The 27,839-nt window shown below is 40.7% G+C and overlaps 2 protein-coding genes across 5 annotated transcripts in view; one reads left to right on the top strand and one right to left on the bottom strand.

Annotated features, from left to right (window-relative positions):
• Positions 1-4,295: 4,295 nt before the first annotated feature.
• The window catches only part of LOC109621675 (uncharacterized), a 105,649-nt gene continuing 82,105 nt past the window's right edge, over positions 4,296-27,839 (bottom strand). Inside the window, exons 2-5 of the mRNA XM_029870287.2 lie at positions 5,519-5,708; positions 5,069-5,458; positions 4,869-4,975; positions 4,296-4,526 (exon numbers count right to left, since the gene is read on the bottom strand). Coding sequence (XP_029726147.1) covers positions 4,307-4,526; positions 4,869-4,975; positions 5,069-5,458; positions 5,519-5,708 — 907 coding nt within the window. The 3' untranslated portion in view covers positions 4,296-4,306. The remainder of the gene's footprint in view (positions 4,527-4,868; positions 4,976-5,068; positions 5,459-5,518; positions 5,709-27,839) is intronic.
• LOC109621275 (carbohydrate sulfotransferase 11) overlaps positions 5,450-27,839 on the top strand; it is a 103,436-nt gene continuing 81,046 nt past the window's right edge. For 2 of the 4 annotated variants that reach the window (XM_020075804.3, XM_029870288.2), the window contains exon 1: positions 15,542-16,049. The gene's annotated coding sequence lies outside the window, so the exon portion shown is untranslated. Of the gene's footprint in view, positions 5,474-15,541; positions 16,050-27,839 lie in introns of those variants that run through there. The other 2 variants (XM_062854535.1, XM_062854534.1) reach the window with 2 other exon arrangements.

Consider the following 27,839-nt stretch of genomic DNA (forward strand, 5'->3'; position numbering starts at 1 on the left):
GGCAACACACGCGAGCTGGGAACAGCTTTCATCGTGATGGGTGATATGCAGAGGCGCGTGATCGGTTGGTGGCCGATCGACGAAAGAATGTGCAGGTTGAGGATCAAGGGCCGATTCTTCAACTTCAGCATAATAAACGTGCACAGCCCACACTCCGGAAGTACTGATGATGACAAGGACGCATTTTACGCGCAGCTCGAACGCGAGTACGACCGCTGCCCAAGCCACGACGTCAAGATCATCATAGGAGATTTGAACGCTCAGGTAGGCCAGGAGGAGGAATTCAGACCGACGATTGGTAAGTTTAGCGCCCACCAGCAAACGAACGAAAACGGCCTACGACTCATTGATTTCGCCGCCTCCAAAAATATGGCCATACGTAGCACCTTTTTCCAACACAGCCTCCCTTATCGTTACACCTGGAGATCACCACAGCAGACGGAATCTCAAATCGACCACGTTCTGATTGACGGACGGCACTTCTCCGACATTATCGACGTCAGGACCTATCGTGGCGCCAACATCGACTCCGACCACTATCTGGTGATGGTCAAACTGCGCCCAAAACTCTCCGTCATCAACAATGTACGGTACCGACGACCGCCACGGTACAACCTAGAGCGACTGAAGCAACCAGATGTCGCCTCAGCATACGCGCAGAATCTCGAAGCCGCTTTGCCAGACGAGGGCGAGCTCGATGAGGCCCCTCTAGAGGACTGCTGGAGTACAGTGAAAGCAGCCATCAACGACGCAGCCGAGAGCACCATCGGGTACGTGGAACGGAATCGACGAAACGAATGGTTCGACCAAGAGTGCAGAACGGTTTTGGAGGAGAAGAACGCAGCGAGGGCGGTAATGCTGCAGCAAGGGACTCGACAGAACGTGGAACGTTACAAACAGAAGCGGAAACAGCAGACCCGCCTCTTTCGGGAGAAAAAGCGCCGCCTGGAAGAAGCGGAGTGTGAAGAAATGGAACTGCTGTGCCGTTCCCAAGAAACACGGAAGTTCTATCAGAAGCTCAACGCATCCCGCAACGGCTTCGTGCCGCGAGCCGAAATATGCAGGGATAAAGACGGAGGCCTCTTGACGGACGGACGTGAGGTGATCGATAGGTGGAAGCAGCACTTCGATCAGCACCTGAACGGCGTGGAGAACGTAGGCACGGGAGCCCACGGCAACGGAAGGAACGACGACGCCAGTGCAGCGGAGGACGGAACTGAACCAACTCCCACGCTGAGGGAAGTTAAGGATGCCATTCACCAGCTCAAAACCAACAAAGCAGCTGGTAAGGATGGTATCGCAGCTGAACTCATCAAGATGGGCCCAGAAAAGTTGGCCACCTGTCTGCATCGGCTGATAGTCAGGATCTGGGAAACCGAACAGCTACCGGAGGAGTGGAAGGAAGGGGTAATCTGCCCCATTCACAAGAAAGGCGACCATTTGGAATGTGAGAACTTCAGGGCGATCACTATTTTGAATGCTGCCTACAAAGTGCTATCCCAGATCATCTTCCGTCGTCTGTCACCTAAAACAAATGAGTTCGTGGGAAGTTATCAAGCCGGCTTCATCGACGGCCGGTCGACAACGGACCAGATCTTTACCGTACGGCAAATCCTCCAGAAATGCCGTGAATACCAGGTCCCAACGCATCACCTGTTCATCGACTTCAAAGCGGCATACGACGGTATCGACCGCACAGAGCTATGGAGAATCATGGACGAAAACGGCTTTCCTGGGAAGCTGACTAGACTGATTAAAGCAACGATGGACGGTGTGCAAAACTGCGTAAGGGTTTCGGGTGAACTATCCAGTTCATTCGTATCTCGCCGGGGACTGCGACAAGGTGACGGACTCTCATGTCTACTCTTCAACATCGCGCTGGAAGGTGTGATGCGACGAGCCGGGCTCAACAGCCGGGGAACGATTTTCACAAAATCCGGCCAATTTGTGTGCTTTGCGGATGACATGGACATTATCGCTAGAACATTTGGAACGGTGGCAGAACTGTACACCCGCCTGAAACGCGAAGCAGCAAAGGTCGGACTGGTGGTGAATGCCTCAAAAACAAAGTACATGCTGGTAGGCGGAACCGAACACGACCGGATCCGTCTGGGTAGTAATGTTACGATAGACGGGGATACTTTCGAGGTGGTGGAGGAATTCGTCTACCTCGGATCCTTGCTAACGGCTGACAATAACGTGAGCCGTGAAATTCGGAGGCGCATCATCAGCGGAAGTCGGGCCTACTACGGGCTCCAGAAGAAACTGCGGTCGAAAAAGATTCACCCACGCACCAAATGCACCATGTACAAAACGCTAATAAGACCGGTGATCCTCTACGGGCACGAGACATGGACCATGCTCGAGGAGGACCTTCAAGCACTCGGAGTTTTCGAGCGACGCGTGCTAAGAACGATCTTCGGCGGTGTGCAGGAGAACGGTGTGTGGCGGAGAAGGATGAACCACGAGCTCGCTGCACTTTACGGCGAACCCAGCATCCAGAAGGTGGCCAAAGCCGGAAGGATACGGTGGGCAGGGCATGTTGCAAGAATGCCGGACAACAACCCTGCAAAGCTGGTGTTTGCAACGGATCCGGTTGGCACAAGAAGGCGTGGAGCGCAGAGAGCACGATGGGCGGACCAGGTGGAGCGTGACTTGGCGAGCATTGGGCGCGACCGAGGATGGAGAGCGGCAGCCACAAACCGAGTATTGTGGCGTACTATTGTTGATTATGTCTTGTCTTAATGATGTTGAACAAATAAATATATATATATAGTACTGAAAATCGAATAAATACCAGAAATTTCACGTTTTAATTTTTTGAAGAATGAGCACTAAGTTTTTAAATTAATATATAACAAGAAATTAAAAAAATACGTTTCAATTTCACCTCACATAAGCTGAAACAGTCGAATGAATTTTACCTTCGACGTAAACATGATGCAGTTATCAAAAGTCTACTGTAAATCTCTTGTTTTTTTTCGTGAGTAAAATGTAAACAACAAGTTGTCTTCGTCTAGGAAGGATGCACGCAAATGTTTGCGATGATTCTCTGCATATGAAGCATCGTATTTCACAGCCACATACAAAGATTTCTTCGTTGCACTGTGCACTTTCTGCTCAATCGTACTTTAAACACATGATTTGGTTTGAATTGCGAAGAATTTCACCTACTTTTAAAATAAACAAACACGTACGCTCTAATCATAATTTGTGACCATCCTATGTACCGTAGTGTCACGTAGAAGGTGTGCCGGGAATTGAATTAAGGTTGTGCCTGAAATAGATGTGGACTAGACGGGAGCAGAATTCGAGGAACTGAATGATTGCGTTTTATTATTTTAGGGAAATTTTAGCTCTTTCACAATATTTTTTGACATGATATAGATGCTAATTTATAAATTAGCAATTGATACCAAATTGACCAAGAGGCATTATGCGAAGCGCAAGAATAAACTCGATCATTATTGGTCAGTGCTTAGTTAGACGGGAATCAGATATAAACCCTATCACTGGGCTGTTGTTACCACTGTTTCATGGATATACTGCCATAATCTTTTGACATCCCCAGATATCATCCAATATTATTATATCTGTTGTATGGTATAACATGCAAACTTTTTCTTTATGAAATTAAATCATATCTCTTCAGAAACGGACTGGTCACCTTGCCTTGCAATCCCCACCTTTTTTATCTCTTGAGTAATACCGTAACAGATAGCTCATAAACCAAATGGCCAACAATCCTGACCAATCTATACAACCGAAAACAAATTATAAAAGACCGACACTCAAAGTTGACCGAAGATTTCTTTCATTTCGTATCCAATAGCCGACAAACACATAATAAATCATGAGACTAACCCTTCTTTTGACAGTGATCGGCTGCATTGCTTGCATCCACGCAGCCCCACTAGCGGGCAAGGACGTCAAGGCCGAAATCAACGAAGCGGACCCACGGTACGTATTATCCAGCAGTGCCCACCATATTCCGGATGACGACCCGCTAGTGTCCATTTTCGTTGATATCCTGCACGACGGAGACGGCGAAACCGATCCGGAACCATACGAGGAAGCTGAAGCCGCCGCGGAGTCACCGAAACAGTCGATGAAGAAGCGGGTTCTAGCAGCGGCGGAAGAAACGGAAACATCCGAGGACGTGGAGGAAGAAGTCGACGAAGAACGAGACAACCGAATTGGAAAGTTTGTTAACATCCACGTGGGCATCGATAACCGCGGCAACGGAAATGGGGATGGGCTTGTGAATTTACCAATGTAACTGAAAGAAAGACAGATAATGTTGTACTTAGATGGTTGATTTTGAATAAAGCGAATCAGTTTTCAGTTCTTGTAGTAGAATACTTCGTACGTCCGAAGGATTTTCGATTTTGGCAGTCAACTCATTCAGAAGGCTTTCCTTGAAGTCCATCACATTGGTTGATTGATCCTCAATCAAATTGATTGAACATTTCTCCTCGTAATCGGAGTAAATAGCATGTAGCAGTGCCAAAATCTGATGGGAATTCCTTTAAAAAAATAGAGTGGTGAATCAGTATCGGGGTTGATTGTTAATTACAGTAATCCTTCCATGTAGGACACCTTCAATCTATTATTGCATATTTGGAGTGCACAATAAACAGTTTTTTTTTTATTCTGTTAGATGGAATTAGGTGGTTTTTCGACCAACTCTGAGTACAGAATGTACTCTTCAAAAATTTTCAATAACTTAGCATTTAAAAATTGTGAAAACATTAGTAATTGTTGCTGAATACATGAACAAGCCAGTCGAAGAACTATAGATTTAGATCTACACAGTATCAATTAGCGCGCTACATGGAAGGAATGCTGCAGTTTAATTTCCATCTTACGTGCAGTATATTTTTATTTTTTGTCGCGTCTGCTTTAACTCATCCAATCTTATCAACATCGACCGCCAGTATCCGTTATCATCATAATAGAGAATATTGGGAAGTTCCTGCAATAAGACGAACACGCATTCATTCGTCACCGGCCGTTATCGAGCGTCGCGTCTGGCGATAAATAACACAAATCAACAAAAATAGCCTACCTGTTGGTGCAGTTCCACGGCAGCAGAGCCCAAATTGACCGATCTGAACTTGAGTGTCTCGAGGCAAAACCTATCGAAACCGCGTATCGGTACCTTTTGGAATGCGATTTCCAGCGCCAGAAACTGCGAAGTGGCCGTAACCGACAGCAAGTCTTTGAAAGTGTCGCGTCCGCTGAAACCAGCTGCAAGATTGGTACTGTACAAATCGGTTCGTTTGACTTCCACTAGGCCCACAAACAGTTGGAGACGCGGGCAGGAGTCTTGTCCGGTTGTCGCCACGTCGTACGATACAAAGCATTCGAAAACGGTGGCTAGCTGCAGAGTATCTAAGCTGGAAAGCTTGGTAGTGGCTACCAGAATTCCTGTTTGACCTGAGTGCAGAGCGTTGACCTTAAACAAACGGAGGTAAGTTATTATCACGTAGTTAGGAATCTCCTGCCTGAATTTCACCTTCGGCTGTTCCCATTCCTGCTGAAAGAGTGGAACATCGGAGATGATGTCTTCGGCTTCCAAGATTTGCTCCAAGTTTTTGAAATTGAAGTCATCGTCCTTCAGTTGGTAGTATTTGCAGCTGTACTCGAATGGTTGTTGTTGCGTCAAGCTCTTGACGAACAACTTTAAATTTGTAAGGGTGAGGCATCTGAAAGAGTAAAGATGAAGATATCTTGTATTTATCGAAGCATTGGCTATGAATTATGATTTGATTAGAGCCAATCAATGTGTGAACCGTGAACTGTGAGTAAACTGAATAACGCTTCTCTACTCTACCAATTCCCGGCTCGACTTTCTTTTAATTTTGCATTATCTCATATAGGGAGACTTTTGTTATTATTGGCAGATTTATCGTCATGGGGGTTTTTGCCAAATTTGCCAAATTGCCTGAAGCTGAGTCGTAGAGTTTAGTTGAGCTAGGAAAGATTTGATGCCAATTTTGAGTTCTACTGGTTTCAACAGGACGAAGAGACCAAAACTGCTGAAAATACGTAAGTTCTCCTATACTTTCTTCCTCGTCTCAACATATAAAACTCATGCAAATCAGATTATGACAAAATAACATAACAAATTGACACGTACAGCAAGCAACACATACAGGGAGTGGCCAAAATGTTTGGGATAGGCAACTCTTTTTTCTCTCATAAAAAAGTTCAACATGCTGTAACTTTTAATAGAGTGCACCAAAAATTCTCAAATTTTGACTGTGTGCATCATTGGTACAAATTTGAGCTCGATTGGTTAATCTTTCGCGAAGCTAGAACCGTTCTCGTAAAACACTATTTTTAAGACAACTAAATTGTGAGCTGTCATATTTCGGAGACCAGTGAACCGAATTGAATGAAATTTTGAGCGATTATCAACAATATATTATTATTTTTGAAAACCTCATTAATAAAGACAATATTAATAATAATAACAATATATTGAAGGTTGAAAATTCTTCAAAAGATAAGTACTTTTTGAACGTGGAAAAAAGTTATGATGATTTGACATGTTCACCCATATAGAGAAAAAATGAGTCAAATTTACAATACCGCACAAAAAATAGTAAATGTGTTCTTCCTTTAATCTAAATGGGCTCTAATATATCTTATAATAGATATCTTAAGAACAGAAGAAGAAAATCTTTGGATATCAAAAATAAAATTTAAAGTCAAAGATGTGAAAAATTAATATTTTTTCGAGAAAGATCCTAATTGGTGAAAGCATTCGCGAAATAATTCGGTTCGCTTCGAAACGAATACGTTTTCAGCCTTCCTCGCTTTATCAAATCAACCTCCCGTACGAATAGCACACGAACAGACTCGATGCTGATCAGCATTGTTGGCTGCTCCTTTTCGCCGTTGAGCTGTTGCGTTCCAGCCAAGCCTGTCTTTTCATCGCTTTCGATGCTTTTCGATCAGCTTATCGCGAAGCATCGTAGGCTGGAAACGTTACTGGTGTGGTGTCGGTACATGCGAATGTTGCTTCTGTGTGCGTGTCGAGTGTTCGTGCCGTAACTTCTAAAACCAACCCATTCGGTGTTGTTCGGCTGTTCGGGTGAGCATGTGACGGCACCGACAGATGTGTGCAAACTCGTTTGTGAGTTACATCATGTTCGTTTTGCCACCTCTTTGCCTATGGTCATCACTGAGCAGTGTGCAGTTCAATCGCAAGCGATTAAAATACAATTGATAAGTTGATTGAGCATTCGTGAGGTGATATTTTGCATCATTGTTTTTTTCAACGTGTGAAAAGTACCTATGTTTTAAAGAATTTTCAAGCATTGATATATTGTTGATAAACGTTTAAAATTTCATTCAATTCGGTTCAGTAGTCTCCGAGATATGACAGCTCAAAATTTAGTTGTCTATAAAATAGTGTTTTACCCGAACGGTTCTAGCTTCGCGAAAGATTAACCAATCGAGCTCAAATTTGTACCAATGATGCACACAGTCAAAATTTGAGAATTTTTGGTGCACTCTGTTAAAAGTTACAGCATGTTGAATTTTTTTATGAGAGAAGTTGCCTGTATATGTTGCTTGCTGTACGTGTCAATTTGTTATGTTATTTCGTCATAATCTGATTTACATACAAATATCAATCGAGCTCAAATTTGTACCAATGGTGCACATATAATAGGTTGACAAACAGTAAAAATTTTAGAATTTTTGGAGCACTCTATGAAATGTTACGGCATATTGAACATTTTTGTGAGAGAAAAAAAAGTTGCCTATCCCAAACATTTTTTTCCACCCCCTGTATACCCAAATGGATAACAAATTCCTATTTTAAGGCAACAAAATTTGAAAATCGCTTTTTATGCGTTGCGTTGCGTTGCGTTGCGTTGTAACGGAGTAATTCGTAGATTGCATACTGAAAGTGAAAATCGCTTTTTATGATCGTTTTAATTCCATTAGTACGCTTTTTTTGTAACTCCACTATACATACATTTTTATTTTAAGGAAGAAAAGACACGGACACTGTCTTCTGAAAGAGGCTGTACGGACTAAACAAAAATTAACACTAGACGCACTAATTGTTGTTCTCATAGGGTAAAGTTGGTTACTCAAAGTTTCCAAATTTTAGGGCCACCTGTATTTGGTCCTTGGAAATGACTTCAATTTTGCACATAATTAAGAATGATTCAGAAGAAAGCGCTGCATGAAGTGTTATTGCACAAAATATTTATATAATTACTTTTATGAATTCGGCAAGAATTCATCTAATGGTTCCTCCGAGATATCTTTCAGAATGTATGCCTTCTTGAGATTTTTTTTTCCACGATTATCTCCAAGTACACCGCTAGAATTCTTTAAGGGGATTTTCAAAATGTTTCCGGAATGTTTATAGAAAAAAGATTTTTACAGGACTTCCTACAATGATTTCGGTAAGAACTCTTCTAAAGATTCCTCAAAGTATTCCTTTAAAATGCATGCCCATTTGTTTCTGTGAAAGTTTCTCCAGAGATTCTTTCAGGAATTCCTCCAGGATTTTTTCTTGATTTCTTTTCAGGAGTTACTAAAAAAGCTTTTCAAAAGATTCATCTTGAATCTAGTCCACGGTTTTCTTCAGAAATTCTTCCTTGGTTTCCTTCTGGGATACTTTGGGAAATTTCTGCAAGGATTGCTACAACAGTTCGTGCATGTTTTCCTTCTAACATTTCTGAAAGAATCTTATCTAGGAATTTCTCCAGAGATTTCTTCAAGAATTCCTCGAAATATTTCTTCAAAAAAATGCAATTCCAGAATATTTTTTTCACGGAAGATTTTTTTTTCTGTTGAATTTTCTTCAAAGGTTTCTTCAGGTATTACTCCACATATTCAGGGTTTTTTTTTCAGGCATTTGTTCAGAAAATCCTCTGGAATATACTGAAGAGATTTTTCTGTAAGTTCCTCCAGAGGTTTATTGGGATTTATTATGATCTTTTTCCGGAATCCCGAAGACTCATTCAGAAAGTCCTGTAGAAACTACGCCAGAATCTATTAGCATTTTTAAAAGTGTTTTCCAATAAATTCTGCTTGCACTGCCAGCAGGAGGTTCTCCGGTTTTTCTTTTTATACACGCGAAAAAATCCATTCTGATGAACGTGAACAAACAAACGCAAAAATGAGAACAAGCAAATATACACCGTGAACTGGAACTAGTTCCAGCTGTCAGTATGGGCGTTCTAGTAACCGTGACATCTAGTTCACGGTGTACATTGTTGTTATCGTTGCTATGCATAGTTCCCGTTGCCGTGACTGAGTGTGCACGTATATCGGAACGGATTTTTTTGCGTGTGGATATTTTCAATCGTTCTCTAAAGATTTTTTTTAAAGATTTATTTTGTTTCTGCAGAATTTCTTTTAAAAATTTTAAAGCATTGTCTAAGAAAGTCTTGTAAGAATTGGTAGCCCAATTCTGTAAATATATGTTTTGTGTATGCTTATGGTTACATAGATTGAAATGCTTACCAAAGTGAATCCTGATTTAAGTAACTACCAATCCCTCCCAACTAACAAAAACTCCTTCCCGTGACAACTGTGGAGGGCACAGTAGTATATACATACATCCTCTAGTAGACACGGTTGTCCAACTAACATTCCTTCCCTTCCCCGGTTGACCGTAAGGACGTGGCCGGCGCCGTTATTGAACCAATAAAGTTATAGTTCTCGGAATGTGTACATTGAAGAAGATGTGCTAATCCCAAGCCCCATCTATTGGTTCTCTGTACAATTCCGCTAGTTCTAGTCAATCACGGAGTAGCAACTACGAAATGTAAAGTCACCAATGCTCATGCTCTGCTCATGCTCATGTCTAAGAAAGTCTTCTAAGAATTCCTCCAGATGTATCTCCAGTTCCTAGTATCCTAGTTCCTCCAAAGTAGAGTGTCCATTTCCCGGGCATTTTTCTTGTCCCGGGATTCGGGATAAAAATTGTAGCATATCCCGGGAAATCCCGGAATCCCGGGATTTTAAGGAAATACAGATTTCAGTGGAAATTGAGATGAATTTCAAATAAAACACCATTTGTCAGCTATTGTCTATCCATTTTGTTGAATATGGAGGGGAATTATTATTACAGTAGTCACTCATAAAAACAGCTTTATTAGTTTCAGAAATCCTATAAATAATAGGGACCCCCAACTAAATTGCTGCTGGAGAGCTAGCAGTACTTTTTTGATTAGTTGCAAAATATGAATGCAATTTGCCCAAAATTCTTTTAGCATATGTAGATATTGTTTGATATAGCTCTTGACTGAGCTTCTAAAGAAGCGAACATGTTTCTGTAAACTAGGTATTGTCTCGATGATTTGGATAACCAAACAATACATGCCCACACAAAGTTCAATAATTATCGAGTGAGTAAAATTTTTGTTTACTTGATTGTTACAGAGGATTTCGTGATTATGTGATGCAATTATAGAAGTCGTCAAGAGAATGTGTTGTTAACAAAAACCTCTTGCAGGCTCCATCAAGAATTTTTAAAATTTAACGCCAATAATGGGCATAAAATCATGCATTCCGGGATTCCCGGGAACTCCGGGAAATCAAATATTAAATCCCGGGATACGGGAAATCCCGAAATTCCCTAAATCCCGGGAATTCTTGTCCCGGGACGTCCCGGGATGGACACTCTACTCCAAAGATTCCTTCAGAAAATCCTTTAGGGATTCCTCAGAAATATATTAAGCGATTTTTTCAAGGATTCCACCAGTACCCTTGCTTGTTGTTACGGCGATAAATGGGGTTTCTTGAGGCTGTTAGCCGAATTCTATTTAGTAGATCGCAGACTCCGTATGTTGGGTGCGAAAACAGCTTTAAGCTTAGTTTCTTGTTGCCAAGTAGAGCGCTCAAGTAAAATTCCACCTTTTTCCGCAAGTAATTTTGACAACTGATCCAGTATGGGGAGAAACGTCACTTTTCCTTACGGAATAATAGCGCGGACTATTCTTCCGCAAGGAAAAGTGACAGCTCCATTTGATACGCACGGGAGGCGTTACGAGTGTTACACTTTTTTCCTTACTTGCCATCTGCGAACTGCACAAGTAATTTTGAAGTGGAATCATTACTTGACCATTACTTGTCCTATCTTTTTGCACAGTACGTACGAGGTGGAAACTAGCCATTAAGTTGGAATTTACTAATTCATTAGGTTAATTATGTAAATTATAATCATTTAGGTAGAAAACACTTACATAATTCGATTTAAGCTCTAATTAGAATAGTTGCATGATCGTCCGTAACATTGTGGTAATACATCTGTGATAGTAGATTTAAGGTTATACTTTTGTTTTGCTTAAAACGTATAGTACTTACTGTGCTCGATGATAGTTATAATAATAACACTTTTGAATAATTTGTCATTTAGACATCACATCATTTTAATTATAGGCTGTAAATAGACTTAGAAATTTAGGAACAATTCAATAATTTAGCAGCAATTCATATAATTTTCACCTGCATGAGTTGGCACCTAAATCTTCTCTATTCAATGTGACATTTCTCTTCTCCTGACATTTTGTTCTTCCTGATGTGATCATTCGGCTACTGGGCAGTGCTGCCAGCAGCACTTGTAATATCTACAAACATTTTTAAGAGATTCCTGCAGAAATTCTTCTACAGATTTCTCCAGGAATCTTTCCAAAAATTTCTAAGCTTTTTTTCTTTGGAATTACTTCCAGAGTTCCACCAGAAGTTTCTCGTGTTTTTTTTTTCTTGGAATTAATGAGATATATCGAAGAGTTCCTTTCGGTATTATTCCAGGCTCTCAATCTGGAAATCTTTCAGGGATACCTCTAAAAATTCAAGTATTTATGTCCAGTAAGCACTTTGGAAAATTCCGAGATTTTTCCAGGATTCTCCAAAATACCTTTACCACCAGAAGCTTTTTTTATGCTTTTATCACTCAACCTAATTTACAGCTCTTTTGTCCACTAGGGCACTGCGTGAGCGATTCCAATTGGAAGCTGTACTTACACTTTGTACAGCGCGTAAATGTATTCTATTCTAATTCTACTATATCGAACTTGTTGCCGTTACGCTGCTTTCACTTTATACCCTATCATGGTAGAATGATGAGCATGAGGATGTTGATGTATTCCGTTATCCATTCCGATTGAGCAGCGCTTGAAAATTGAAGCGTTTTACCTCAGACGAATCAAAATTTGCTCTTCTTTGACCGGCGCTTTTCAACCCAAAGCAGTAGCAATATGCCTTCATTGGCCAACATTCTTCAGAAGCAAGTGGGAGCGGGAGCAATAAAAAATATAAGTGGCAATGAATATACTTGATTTTTATCTCGTTATTACAGTGCAAATGACATAAACTCGAATTAAATCGATTATAATAGTCACGTACATCATACTCTTATGGATAAATTGATTATTTTTAACAAGTTTTGAGCGTATCATTCATATTCACTCAAATTCAAGCACTGCGATTGAGAGTCCATTATGAGTGCCATTCGCCGATGTCCAAGTATCCGGGTCCATTTGAGCCATGGGCTCAGAAAAGGGGGTAGTGTCAGCTGCTTTCAGGGAAAAAGAACAACTGACGAAAGTGCCGGGGCTGGGATCGAACCCATGACCATCTGCTTATGAAGCAAACGTGTGACCAATTGCGCCACGGACCCTGGCGACCTTGGCTTATCTGCTTATCTTCTTTGAACAATCCTCCAGGGATTTCTTCAGTAATTCCTTCACTGCCGTTTGGTGTATAGTTTTCCCATGTTAATAGGGATTCCCATATTTAGAACACGGGACAACTAGAATTTGGCCAGTTATTATAAAAAAAATCCCTGAAAGAATATCTGAAACAATTCCTGCAAGAATCTGTGAAGGAATCCCAAGCACATTTCTTACGGCACTGTAGGAGCAAATTCTAAACTCTATAGAAGAAGTTTTGACAAATTTATTGCTGAAATTTCCGATGAAAACTCTGAAATTCTGGAGAAGTCTCTGGAGATCCCTGGACTAGAAGAATTTCTAAAGAAATTTTCAGTAAAACTACTGAATAAATAATAAATCTAAGAAAGCACTCTTGAATAATCTCTGAATATGTAGGAAAATTCTTGGAAAAATCCTTTCACAACTCTAGGAGGATTTTCTGGAAGTTTTCCTGGAGCAATCTGTGGGCGTATTTCTGACAAAATGTCTGTAGGAACGCCTAGATAAGATGTTGGAATATCCTTATCCCAATAATCCTTGGGCAAATTAATAAAGTAATCTCATAAAAATTTGTTGCAGGAATCTCCAGGGAAATTTCTTAAGCAATCCCTGGAAGAATTTCTAAAGGTAACTTTGAAACAAGTTTTGAAGGAGTCGATTGAAGATTTTCTTAAGAAATCCTTAGAGAAATTTCTGAATGTAACCTTTCTTCTGAAGCACTGGAGGAAACCCATGGAAGCTTTTCTAGAAGAATTCTTGAGAAAATTTCTAGAAGATCATCCTCTAATGGAAGTCTTGAAGGAAATTCTAGAAAAAATATTCATGCAATCCATGGAAGATCTTCTAAAAGAACTTTTGAAAGAAATCCGTGGAAAACTTTCTGAAACGAAAGAAGTATTCTCTAAAGCAATCCACGGGGCAATTTTGAAAGAAATTCAAGGTAAACCCCCTTAGAAGAGTTCCTACATTAATTTCTTCGATAACCTCTAGAAAACTTTAGAGAAAACTATAATTTTTTTAAAGGAATCCCTGGAGAAATCCAAAAGAAATATCCAAAGGTATAACTGGTAAAATTTCAAAAATTCAAAAAAATCTCTGGAGGATTTTCTTAAAAAAACGCTAGACGAAAAATACCTAGAGGATTTACGGAATCGATGAAGCAAGTTCTGAAGATATCCATGGATGAACTTCTTGAGTCATCTCTCAAAGAACTTCTGAAAGAATCATTATTGAATTTCTGTTGAAACTCATAGAGGGATTTCTGGAAAAATCTTCCATTATTCTGGAAGTTGTTGTGGAAATATTCACAAATATATTTTTTCTGAAACTATACGCCCTTACAAGTTTAAATCTAAAATCGCATACTTAATTTCCCAAAATTTATCAGAGCGTAAGAAAAATGTCCTAGAAATTATTCATTCAAGTATGAGAGAACAAAAACAATTAGAGGGCAGTTTTTTCTTATTATTTATCTGGGCGCAAACATATCGAAAATATCCCAGGCGATTTCTTTATATCCACTAGGGTGGAAACAATTCCTAGTTTCATTGATAAGCTATGTTTTATCGCTGTTAAATTGCGAAAAATCTTATGAATTCTACTCCTGGTTAGAAAAATAAACATCTTCTATCTTGTGAGTGATTTTTCAGGGCTAGTATATCAAAATAAACCCGCTTCAGGAAAAGCTGGTACTACCATACAGTTTATTTTTGATGATAGAGGACTGCACTTTCTTATATTAATATTTCCAATGCATTTTTACAAAATCCATTTTCATCACATTTCCTTAAAACGTCATTTGCCGAACATGAACATATGTGAATGAACTAATGTTTGTCGTCTAGGTTGAGCCCTAAATTAAACAGAAATCAGCGATGTTTGCATGTTTAGCCCCTGGATTCACAACACATCGCATCGTATTTGTTAAACTACTGTCGAGACACTTGGAAATATCTCTTAGAAATTTTATCGTATACAATAGGGTTTACGAGTATTCCCTCTGAAGATTTCATGACAAGACTCTTTCAAGTGAAGTTTGCAACGTTTCGTTTCGCTATTTTTGTTTGTTTTTTAAATACTTCAAGTCTCTTGACGAGCGGACCTGGCGTGATGGTTAAAGCACGTGACTATCACGCCGAGGACTCGGGATCGAATCCCACTCCCGACAAACTGTCAAAATTTGAGTTCTTCCTTCGGAAGGGAAGTTAAACGAGGGTCCCGAGATGAACTCGTCAAGGGTCAAAAATGAATTGTCCACAAGCTTTTTAACGGATCGAAATAATTATGAACGACCTGAATGAATGAATGTAATGCGATTGAAATGTGGAATGTTAGGTGGAATGAGCACTTTTATGGACAAATGTGAATGACCTGAGGCAGAAAAGTGAAAACAGTAATCAGTAAAATTAATCGCTGCCAATCCAAAAGTATCTCTAAAGCATTTTCCGAGACTATTGAATTTCATTTCTTCCATTACTACTCTTTCCAATGTTTTCTGATGTTACCCTAGTCACACTTATCGCGTGGTGCAATCGTTCCAATAATGCATCCTTTGTCGACTCTATTTCCAATCTCATTCTCATTTTCCATCACCACCTTGCTTTCTTGTCTTGCTTTCTCCCGTTTTTCCCAACTCGACAATCCTTTACTACAACCACCCATCGAACCATCTGATTAGGTAACTCAAAGGAAAGCGCACGCGGAAAATGCTGCATAATCCCACACCAATCAACCAAAAACCCACAAGCAAGCGTCGTCGTCCGTTTGAGCAGTAACTCACTCTCACAAACGATTGCAAGCAGAGAACCACTTCACCGTTAGTAAACATTCTAACCGTATGGTGTTCGAGCAACAACGGCTCAGTTTCGCAGAGAACACCGTGCGGGCCACATCGCTTTCCCACACTCGCTCCAAGGCAGGAAAAGCCAACCGAAAGGGAAGAGCATACTCGCGCGCGCGCCTGCCCCAAAACGTACCGCCACACCATCCATTCCACTACTCTGAATCTTTACATTTCCTTGCAGTTCCTTTCGCGAATCCTTGCAGTAATATATCGGATCTTTTCGGTGTTTGTTTGAAGGAAAAGAATGCTAGTTCAGTCACTTTAGTTTACTACCGGATGCGAACATAAAAGAAAGCCGAACGAGCTCATGTGAAAGATTGTCACCGGGAATCTGCTGCTGTTTTGTGATGTTCTATTTTTAATAGTGAGGGAAGAAGCCTAGACAATTTTTCGGCACTCGATGAAGCATCAGCAGAAGTGATTTGTTGTCTGCTCAGAAGCAGCAGCCGCAGCAGAATCATCGCTCCTTGAGAGAATGCAGCATACATTCTTCGTGGGAAATTTACCGTGAAAAGGTGAAAAAAATCAATCAATGACCGACTAAACAGAGAGAATGAAAAACCAATACAACGAACGATATAGCATAACGCTGAATGAAAACTTAAAGGAGAGATTCTGATTGAGCGTGGTAGGATTATACATTTGGTAGCCGAAAATTTAAGTTGTTCTCAGAAAGGGAGGCGTGGTGGCTTCGGTGAATCGAAGTGTGGAGTTGGGGGATGGATGGTCAACGAGATGAATGATATTGGAATGAGTACCAATGATCTCTGACGGAGAGTATCAAAAGTGCAAAAATGAAGCAAGAAAGTACAGAATTGTTTGTATTGCGGAAAATTTGGCAATGATTCTCGGGAATGAGGATGCAATACACCATCTGGCCTTCACCACTTGTAACCTACTGTGGGCCAGGCAAGAATATTAAATTTTTAAGAGTGAACAAAACAGATTGACCGAATTCTTTCTCTCAGATGTATTGAGATAACATTTCGATATTTCCAAAAGATTCACATTACCGTATCCGTTTCTTTTTTTCTTTTTCGTGGCGTAACATCCCTACTGGGACAAAGCCTGCTTCTCAGCTCAGTGTTCTATGAGTACTTCCACAGTTATTAACTGAGAGCTTTCTCTGCCAAAGACCATTTTGCATGTGTATATCGTGCGGCAGGCATGCATACTCTATGCGCAAGGAAATTTCAGTTTCGAAAATTTCCTGGAACGACCGGAAATCCAACCCGTCAATACCAGTACGCTCATTAGACTGCGTCAACAAAGTCGATTTTTGGGAACAAAACTTTTTCGGTTCCTTTTTGCGTCTTAAATAACTGTGCAAAATATGGGAATGATTGGTTGCATCCCCGTATTCCGCGTTCCGATTGAAATTTGTTTGGAAGTTTGTATGGGAAAACGTTCTTTTTTGCATTACAGGTCGGACTCGATTATCCGGGTGACTCCAAAATTATATCACCCCGGATAATCGAATCACCCGGATAATCGAGCCATGCATCTTTTCTTTTATTTTTGATATTCTTCAATCAAAACTGCTCGTTAAACACATAAGCTAACATGACGTTGTAGTGCTTAAACTTAACGTCTGGTATTATTATAATCATGGTTTTTAAAAATGATATTTTAGCTGAAAAATGTGAAAAAATAAAAAAACAAATTTCAAATGGGCTAAATTCTATTTACAGGTGTGGAATGTGATATTTATCACATTTGTTTACATAAAAAAATTGTAAACAAAGCAAAAACAGATTTTTCCCCGGATAATCGAGCCATTTTTGCCGGACAATCGAGCCCCGGATAATCGGGGCCCCGGTTAACTGAACCCCCGGATAATCATCGAGTCCAACCTGTATTACTCATAAGTTAATTTTTTTTGTCTAGTATCATGTAACCAACGACGTTAAAGTATAGCCCAGAATATGCCGAAAAACTTTGCCGAAGATCGCAAAGTGATCCGACACTTAAGTTATAACGACAAAAGTTATAACGTACAGATTGACCGGTGGTGCTTAACATTTAACATGTAAAGGAACATCAATAAAAAAATCTCAATTTTTGGCCTAAGTTACCAAGCGAATAACGTCATTGGTAACATGGTATTAGACAAAAAAATCAACTTGTGAGTAAAATACAAAAAAAAATGTTTTCTCATACTAACTTCCATACAAATTTCAATCGCAATGCAGAATACGAGGACGCAACCAATCGCTTCCAAATTTTACACCGTTGATTTGGACGCTAATACAGATTGGAAAAGCTTTAATAACGTTAGATTTAAAAAAATCTTGAACAACAATAACAGGGCAACACCAAAAACCAGCATCTAACCAAAAAAAAAATGCGCTACTAAGAAACTACTTAAGGTGAAACATCAAGAAATCCCTTTGCGATTTTGCATACAAACTTTAGAGGCACAAATCTGACGAAAGAAGCATTAAACCAAGCCGCACTTGTTTATCCTGGCTTTGCTCACTTGCAAAAAGAGGCAGCTTTTCCAAATCGAGCGCATTTGTTTACGAATTTTCAAGATTGGTGCTCTTGAAAACGCGAGTAGAGGACCAAGTCGCCTATTGTGGCAGCCATGTTTGTGTTCTTTGAAGTTTCTCCTTAACATCATCATAAAACCAGCTTTGGTATAAACTATCCATTGAACCAAACGCATTCGACGGAATGTAATTCGACTCACAATCGAGATGATCACTTTTTTAAAAGAAGAATTCAAAATGAATAACTGAAAGGACGAGCAAATTCCTTTTAATTCCACTACTGTGCTTTTCTTCGGACAGATAGGCCTATTTCGACTGTTACTTACATTCTACTACAGTGTCGAGTGCTCGACCTCGCATTCGTTACACTCCCTTGAGGAATGACACAGTCGACCCTTCTCAACAATGGACTTAAATGTAATACACTCTACACCAGCTTCAACACTCAACATTGAAACGATTAACACGAACAATTTACGGACATCACATATTCAAGAAATCAGAACATAAACAGCTAAAACTATTTAAGACATACATCAAAACAAATTTAAAAAACAACAATTGTAAGAACACCGTAGGCCCAGTGTACCAGTAATGGCTATATGTAATACCTCAAATTCACCATAGATGATTTTCAACCTTTAACGATATAAATGAACAAGAAAAAAATTGTGAACAAAAGGTCACGTTCACAAAAGATGATTGCACTCATTAAAACTTCACAATTTTCTCAAGTTATGATAGAAATAAATCAATTGCCTTAAAATTTCGGCTTTCTTGCACCCTATTTCGCCATAGTGTACCAGTTATGGCTAATTTCATAAGGAATACATGTAAATAGTGCGAAATGGAATCGAAATTAAAAAATGTGTCCATAACTGATACAAGGTTCCTATCATTGGCACACGCCGTATTAAATAATAAAAGTAGTTTTGGCTCCGTTTCTGTGTTATATCTGTAAAGTATGGAAACTAATCAATCATTTGACATATTCAGGACATTCGTCGGTCTTCTACTTATGTTTGTAGAAATAGTTTTCCATAGTGTAGGAAGTAATAAAGTAGTGCGATAACTGATACACGCACCCTAGTATAAAAGAACTTAAAAGGAAACCAGTTTCCTATTGAGCATTTCAACTCAACGCACGAATCGCGTAGGCGCCATGTTTTGCAATGTTCTGCACCTAACTTTTGAAAAAGCTAATATAATAAATTCGTCATTTTCTTCGTCAAAAATTAATAACTCGATAACGGTTTGTTGGATTGCAATGATGTCTTCGAAGATGTTAAGGAAACTTGAAAGACTTTAGGAAAAATTACACTGAGAGTTATATTCATTGCGGATCTATGTTAGTTAGATGTCATATAACCACAGAGAACAGACCGAACATGCTCGAACAAAATTGCTTGAAAATCTTGTGTTAAGAAAAAACAAGCGCAGTGGCGACATCGACGATGACTTTCCCACCTAAAAACTCGTCGCGATGCTTACTAAAGAAACATTTAACTAGCGCACTTTTAAATTTTGCTACTCAGAGACTGAGCTGTTTTTGCTCAAATAACAAGATGTATGATTCTTTCACTAATTCAAAATCAAAATTTGAGCAATCCATTTATAATTAGTTTCACTACTTTCAATTAGAGTTGAACAAAAATACAATTATTGTTTTCCTAGTAAATCCAACACATTCTCTTGGTGGAGCTATATTGAAGTGCACACTTGGCGACACGAGCGCCACAAGATAAAACATCGGCGAATTTGCACTGCTATTTGAAATGTGACAGCGCCGCGTTATGGCCACACTCCCAGTTATTTCGAAACAGCCGTTGCAATACTTTACACAACTGCACTTCGTGAGCTTGGACGTCTGTTCTCTGTGATATAACTTTATTTTTCCGAAAACCATACCATAAGATTTGTTTAATTTTTTGTAGAAGGCTGATTTCTAGCCTCAAGATTTGCCAGTAGCTCATGCTGCTTCCAACTATTTTTTTTAGAATATATGTTTTTATCGATTTTGAAAACAAGCAAAAGGGAACAATTCTTAAAAACAAATACTAAAAAATCGAAGAGTAAGGTTTTTTTTGGAAAATTTAAATTATACATCAGACATAGATGAATATTACTCTCAGCGTATTTTTTTTTTCAAAAATCCTTCAAATATCCTCAAACATCTTCGAAGACATCGTTTCAATCTAACAAACCATTTTCGAGTTACAATTTTGGAAAAAAAATAATCGTTTTTTTATACGCCCTTTCAAAAGTGATGTGAAGAATATTACAGAACAAATAACATTGAAAACATATTCAGCTTGAGGTAAAAATGCTCCTTTCAATGTTTTATCAAAGATTTCATCAAGAGCTATTACATACAAATTTATACTGCATTGTTCTTCAGCCTACTTTCGCGAGCCAGAATTAAATTTTGAATACAGGCCCGCAGTCATTCCAGACTTTATTGTCAACAGTTTGCAGTGTTCAACACAAAATCAATTTGTTTGAATGTTTTTAGAATATTGAATAAAATCAAAAAGTTAGAACAGAATGTCCACTACATGTGAATGAATTGGGAGAGTTCGGCTGGCTTCGAAAATCACTAATTCATTACTTTGATGTACAAAGTACTTGACCAGACCCCGACAGTTTTATACAAAAAAATGTTAAAAAACGATAACATCAATTAACCCCCACATTTTTTTTAATAATTTGATGCTTTGACATTTCCATAGCTTAACTACTACTTGTGAGTAACCTGGAATTTTGAGGACATTTAATTTCATCCGAAAGAAACCTGGTAAACTCAGAGAATTTCAGAGTATATGAAACAAAATGTATGATCTCTGCAGTCAACTGTAAAAATTTTTTAAAGATGGACTCTTACCGTAACTTCTTAATCGCGAGTACGACCGCTGCCGAAACCACGACGTCAAGATCATCATAGGGGATCTCCACGCTCAGGTAGGCCAGGAGGAGGAATTCAGACCGACGATTGGAAAGTTCAGCGCCCACCAGCTGACGAACGAAAATGACCTACGCCTCATCAATTTCGCCGCCTCCAAGAACATGGCCATTCGTAGCACCTTCTTCCAGCACCACCACAACAAACGGAATCGCAAATCGACCACGTTCTGATAGATGGACGGCACTTCTCCAACATTATCGACGTCAGGACCTATCGTGGCGCTAATATCGACTCTGATCACTACCTGGTGATGGTTAAACTGCGCCCAAAACTCTCCGTTATTAACAATGTACAGGACCGGTACGATCTAGAGCGACTGAAGCAACCGGATGTCGCCACCGCATACGCGTAGAATCTCGAGGCAGCGTTGCCGGACGAGGGTGTGCTCGATGTGGCCCCTCTAGAGGACTGCTGGAGTAGAGTCAGAGCAGCCATCAACAACGCAGCCGAGAGCACTATCGGGTACGTAGAACGGAGTCGACGAAACGATTGGTTCGACGATTTGTGCAGAGCGGTTCTGGAACAGAAGGATGCAGCGCGGGCGGTAATGCTGCAGCATGGAACCCGACAGAATGTGGAGCGATACAGACAGAAGCGGAAGCAGCAGACCCGTCTCTTCCGGGAGAAAAAGCGCCGCCTGGAAGAAGCGGAGTGCGAGGAAAAGGAACTGCTGTGCCGTTCACAAGAAACGCGTAAGTTCTACCAGAATCACAACGCATCCCGCAAAGGCTACGTGCCGCAAGCCGAAATCTGCAGGGATAAGGACGGCAGCCTCCTGACGGACAAACGTGATGTGATCGAAAGGTGGAAGCAGCACTTCGACGAGCACCTGAATGACGAAGAGAATGTAGGCACGGAGGACCAAGGCAGCGGAGGATATGAATATGTTGCTGCAGCAGAGGACGGGAACGAACCAACTCCCACGCTGAGGGAAGTTAAGGATGCTATCCACCAGCTCAAAAACAACAAAGCGGCTGGTAAGGACGATATCGCAGCAGAACTCATCAAGATGGGCCCGGAAAAGTTGGCCACCTGTCTGCACCAGTTAGTAGTCAAGATCTGGGAAACCGAACAGCTACTGGACGAGTGGAAGGAAGGGATAATCTGCCCCATCCACAAGAAAGGCAACAAGTTAATGTGTGAGAACTTCGAGCGATCACTATTTTGAATGCCGCCTACAAAGTGCTATCCCAGATCATCTTCCGTCGTCTTTAACCTAAAGTAATTGAGTTCGTGGGAAGTTATCAAGCCGGTTTCATCGACGGCCGATCGACAACGGACCAGATCTTTATCGTATGGCAAATCCTCCAGAAATGCCGTGAATACCAGGTCCCAACGCACCACCTGTTCATCGATTTCAAAGCGGCATACGACAGTATCGACCGCACAGAGCTATGGAAAATCATGGACGAGAACAGCTTTCTCGGGAAGCTAACCAGACTGATAAGAGCAACGATGAACGGGGTGCAGAACAGCGTAAGGATTTCGGGTGAACTATCCAGTTCATTCGAATCTCGACGGGGACTACGACAAGGTGATGGACTTTCCCGCCTACTATTCAACATCGCCCTGGAAGGTGTTATGCGACGAGCCGGGCTCAACAGCCGGGGTACGATCTTTACGAAATCCGGTCAATTTGTCTGTTTTGCGGATGACATGGATATTATTGCTAGAACATTTAGAATGGTGGCAGAACTGTACACGCGCCTGAAAAGCGAAGCAGCAAAGGTCGGACTGGTGGTGAATGCGGCTAAGACAAAGTACATGCTGGTAGGTGGGACTGAGCGAGACAGGACAAGCCTTGGCAGCAATGTTACGATAGACCGGGATACTTTCGAGGTGGTAGAAGAATTCGTCTACCTCGGTTCCTTGCTAACGGCTGACAATAACGTGAGCCGTGAAATACGAAGGCGCATCATCAGTGGAAGTCGTGCCTACTATGGGCTCCAGAAGAAACTGCGGTCAAAAAAGATTCACCCCCGCACCAAATCTACCATGTACAAGACGTTAATAAGACCGGTGATTCTCTACGGACGATGCTCGGGGAGGATTTGGAAGCACTCGGAGTTTTCGAGCGACGGGTGCTAAGGACGATCTTCGGCGGCGTGCAGAAGAACGGTGTGTGGCGGAGAAGGATGAACCACGAGCTCGCTGCACTCTACGGTGAACCCAACATCCTGAAAGTGGTTAAAGCTGGACAGGTACGGTGGGCAGGGCATGTTGCAAGAATGCCGGACAACAACCCTGCAAAGTTGGTGTTTGCTAACCATCCGGTTGGTACAAGAAGGCGTGGAGCGCAGAGAGCACGATGGGCGGACCAGGTGGAGCGTGATCTGGCGAGTGTTGGGCGTGACCGACGTTGGATAGCTGCAGCTGCAAATCGAGTATTATGGCAGCAAATTGTTGATTCACTATTATCATGAATTTGATGTTAACTAAATAAATGAATGAATGAATGTGTAAATAGTGAGCAGATCTCAGTGAGAATTACTCAATTATAAAATGTTTAGTCAGCCATATTGATTTCAGCCATTATCTAGGCCGCCATCTTGAATTTATATACCAAAACTTTGTTTTCACCATGTTGGCAACCACCAATTTTCAAAATTTCGCGTATTGCGTCAATCGAAAGTTGGGACATTTTTATACAACATAATAAAAAAAAAGATATGTATCTTTTTCCTATCAAAAGTTATCTGCACTTTTGTAAATTAAGACACTTTTGCGCACCTTAAATACTTTTAAAGACATGATGTAAATAGTGGGACGTTCTCAGCGAGAGCTACCCATAGGATGATCCTCTCAATATTTTATCAAATTTTATCAAGGGTTATTTTATACAAATTCCTTCGTAAATATCTCGATTTTTTCAGCCATTTCTCAGAAATGTTTCTTTGGGGATTCCTTATGAAATTTCTCTAGAAGATACTGCTGGCTCAATACCACCGGAAAATATTTTTTGATTATTTTTACAGAATTGATACAAATTAAAAAGTTTCACACAAAATTAATGTACACCCACAGTATCTCAATCTCACTTATCCTCTCAAGTAGCGCGTAAACACTCAAATCGCTCTCGATATTCTGTCCTGCTGTCGCCGTAATCTCCACGCGAGTCGTTTTCTCCCATCAACAATGAAGGCGCAAGCAAGCCCACTCACCAAAAGTATATGTGCAAAAAGCCATTTCCACTTCCATTCATTTTTCCGTTTGTAGGTAGGTATGTACCTACATAGTTTGTTTATCATTAGACACTAAGTTGTTTATCGATGATAAAAGTACAGCTTGAGCGCCATTAGTTCAGTGGCAGCATATCGTTCGAACTCAGCAACAAAAAAAAACGTTCGAAATCGATACCCGTTTGGATATGAATGAATCTAATGGCAAAATGAAGAGATTACGTTGTATAGAAGGAGAACAAAAGAACGAAAAGTTTATCATGGGTTTGTGGTATTGGAGTTTTTGTTATCGGCACTTTTGCTTTGAGAACCGATTATAATGTACCAACAAATTTGAACTTCATAGTAGAGTGACGATGGGTATTATCGACAGGTTGTTCTCTTCGTCATGAAGGGTTTTTGTCGACCAACTTTCCTAAAACTTAGACATATAATTCAACTTGATTGGGAAGGATTTGAGGCCAACTCTGAATTCAACAGCTTTAAAAAAAACTCTTGTCGAAGAGAACAAAACTGCCGAAAATACACAATTTTCCCTATTACGATTGACCAGATTGTACAAATAATGTGAGACAAAAGATGTATTTCTTCTGGGATTGATCAGTTATTAAATTAATACTACATAATTCTATGTTTCAAAAGAGTTTGAGAATCACTGCGTTTCCTCACTTGGATGAGCCGCCGTACGAAGAAGTTTTGCAAATTTATGCTAACATTACCATAATAATCTTCCAAGAATATTATCAAAAATTGAGTGAGCCTAGGTGATGGTTAAAGTACGTGACTTTTACGCCGAAGACCTACAACCGAATCCCGCTCTATCGAAAAAGAATACAAAACTATGGGCCTTGTGATTAACTAGTTCTTAAAATCTCGTTAGTAAAGATTAAAAACATTTAAAATTAATAAAATATAAACAGAAATAATATGATATGTAATAATTAAAAAGTTAATAATCGATGTATTAGAACAACTTTTTTCCGGTTATACCTAGTACAAACAAACTCAAAAGCACCATGAACTTATTACAAAATATCTTACAATCATGATCATCACATCACCGATAGCATATACATAGCATTTTACCAGGCAGAAATCGACCAAAAAGCGGAACCGCGACGGTGTAAAAATAACCACCATGCTGCCCCATTAAGTAAAGGAAAGGCATCAGCACCACTAACCCCGCAGAACGTGTCTCATTCGACGTTTCAGCTTGTTACGTGAACCTAGTAAGTAGGCAGGTACCTACCTAATTCATGCACAAAAGGTACCGCAAGGTGGGTGGCCCCGAATGGATGTTAAATGCGAAATGGAAGTAACGACGACGACGTAAACATTAGTGCCATCCGTCCGTCGCTCGCTCAGCTCACATCAACTTGGGCATCAAGCTGGCCGAAGTGACAGCCGCGTTATTTCGAGTTGTAGTGATTTCGCCTAGGCGGGTGGAACTCCGCGATGGGATACTAGTAGGAGGAAGTGAAAAATAGCACCACTGATTCACTTGGAAATGCCTGGGAGTAGGAAAAACAACGCTTCACGGATGAGAAACGAAAACAGATTGAAATTGACGCGAAGCATCCTCCTATGCATAAATCATGTCCACAATGTTTCTACAGCTCATGGGTTGGATTTTGAGAAACATTCTTCTCGGAAGGATCCGACCCAATTAATGCCGATCGTGGAATCGTTTTTACATTTTTTGCATATTCAACAACTAAATTAATTGGTACATATTAAATACATTCTTAAAGTAATGCTAAATGGACTGAGCGAAAATCATATTTATGCCATGCTGCGAGAGAATGTTTTACTACGGAATGGCATGTGTTTAACAGGGCAGGGGAATGAAAGAAAATTGTAACTGCCGTCGTCAGCAATACAGAGGCCTAACGGGGATTATAGTTGAGAATTTATCACAGCAATAAATTCTTACTGAATGTACGTTTTATGCTTTTCTATTACAAAGGCAAATCAAACAAAATGAAAGAAAAATATTTTAAACCAACGTTTGCAGATGGCAGGTCTAAGGTAATCCTTTCCTAAGAAATTTATGTTTTAAAAAATCAAAATCAATCGAAACTGGTTTACCATCGATTACATTTTGACGTAGGAACACGTCTGTATATTCTTATTGGGTGTACTCTCCATGAAATCTCCATCTACATATGAAAACACGAACAAATCTTATAAAATTTTATAGATTCGAAGTTTACTATTTTATGAAGAACAGAAGACCTTAGAAACCTTTCAGAACGGCTAGAACACTTACAACAGCACCGCATATGTGCATACTGCAAACGCACTTCCTGATTCAACGATTAACTTTGAAACTGGCTCGGACGAGCTTAGTGGCTACCGCTTCTGATTTGTATGTCCTATGTTTAATTTCTGTCCCGTTCCATTCCTCCTACTTCATTTCTTTTTATACAATTCTTCCTCTTCTCTACATAAACTCAACTATGACTACAACTAGAAGTCGCTGAAAAGCCGTTTCTCTTCCTTCTAACTTTATAATATCACGCCTACAAATGGTTATTTTCATTTTCGTTTCATTTATATAGTAATTACATCAGATTCAAGACAAAACTGAATAAACAATATCTCTCCATAATACACGGTTCGTGGCTGCCGTTCTCCATCCTCGGTTACGCCCGATGCTCGCGAAGTCACGCTCCACCTGATCCGCCCATCGTCCTCTCTGCGCTCCACGTCTTCTTGTGCCAACTATCGGATCTGTCGTCAATACCAACTTTGCAGGGTTGTTGTCCGGCATTCTTGCAACATGTCCTGCCCATCGTATCCTTCCGGCTTTCGCCATCTTCTAGATACTGGGTTCGCCGTAAAGTGCAGCAGCTCATGGTTCATCCTTCTTCGCCACACACCGTTATCCTGCACCGCCGAAGATCGTCCTTAGCACGCGTCGCTCGAAAACTCCGAGTGCTTACAGGTCCTTCTCGAGCATGGCCTATGTCTCGTGTTCGTAGAGGACCACCGGTCTTATCAGCGTTTTGTACAAGGTGCATTTGGTGCGTGGATGAATCTTTTTAGACCTAGCTTCTTCTGGATGATGCGCCTCCGAATTTCACGGCTCACGTTGTTGTCAGCCGTCAGTAAGGATCCGAGGTAGACGAATTTCTCCACAACCTCGAAGGTATCCCCGTCTATCGTAACATTACTACCCAGACGGATCCGGTAGTGTTCGATTCCGCCTACCAGCATGTACTTTGTTTCTGAGGCAATTACCCCCAGTCCAACTTTTGCTGCTTCGCGTTTCAGGCGGGCGCATAGCTCTGCCGCAGTTCTAAAGGCTCGTACATGTCGTCCGCAAAGCACACAAATTGACCGGATTTCGTGAAAATCGTTCCCCGGCTGTTGAGCTCGGCTCGTCACATCACACCTTCCAGAGCGCTGTTGAAGAGTAGGCATGAGAGTCCATCACCTTGTCGCAGTCCCCGGCGGGATTCGAATGAACTAGATAGTTCAACCGAAACCCTTACGCAGTTTTGCACACCGTCCATCGTTGCTTTAATCAGTCTAGTCAGCTTTCCAGGAAAGCCGTTTTCGTCCATGGTTCTCCATAGCTCTGCGCGGTCGATACTGTCTTATGCCGCTTTGAAGTCGATGAACAGGTGATGCGTTGGGACCTGGTATTCACGGCATTTCTGGAGGATT

Source organism: Aedes albopictus, chromosome 2 (genome assembly GCF_035046485.1).
Source record: "Aedes albopictus strain Foshan chromosome 2, AalbF5, whole genome shotgun sequence".
Classification (NCBI taxonomy): domain Eukaryota; kingdom Metazoa; phylum Arthropoda; class Insecta; order Diptera; family Culicidae; genus Aedes; species Aedes albopictus.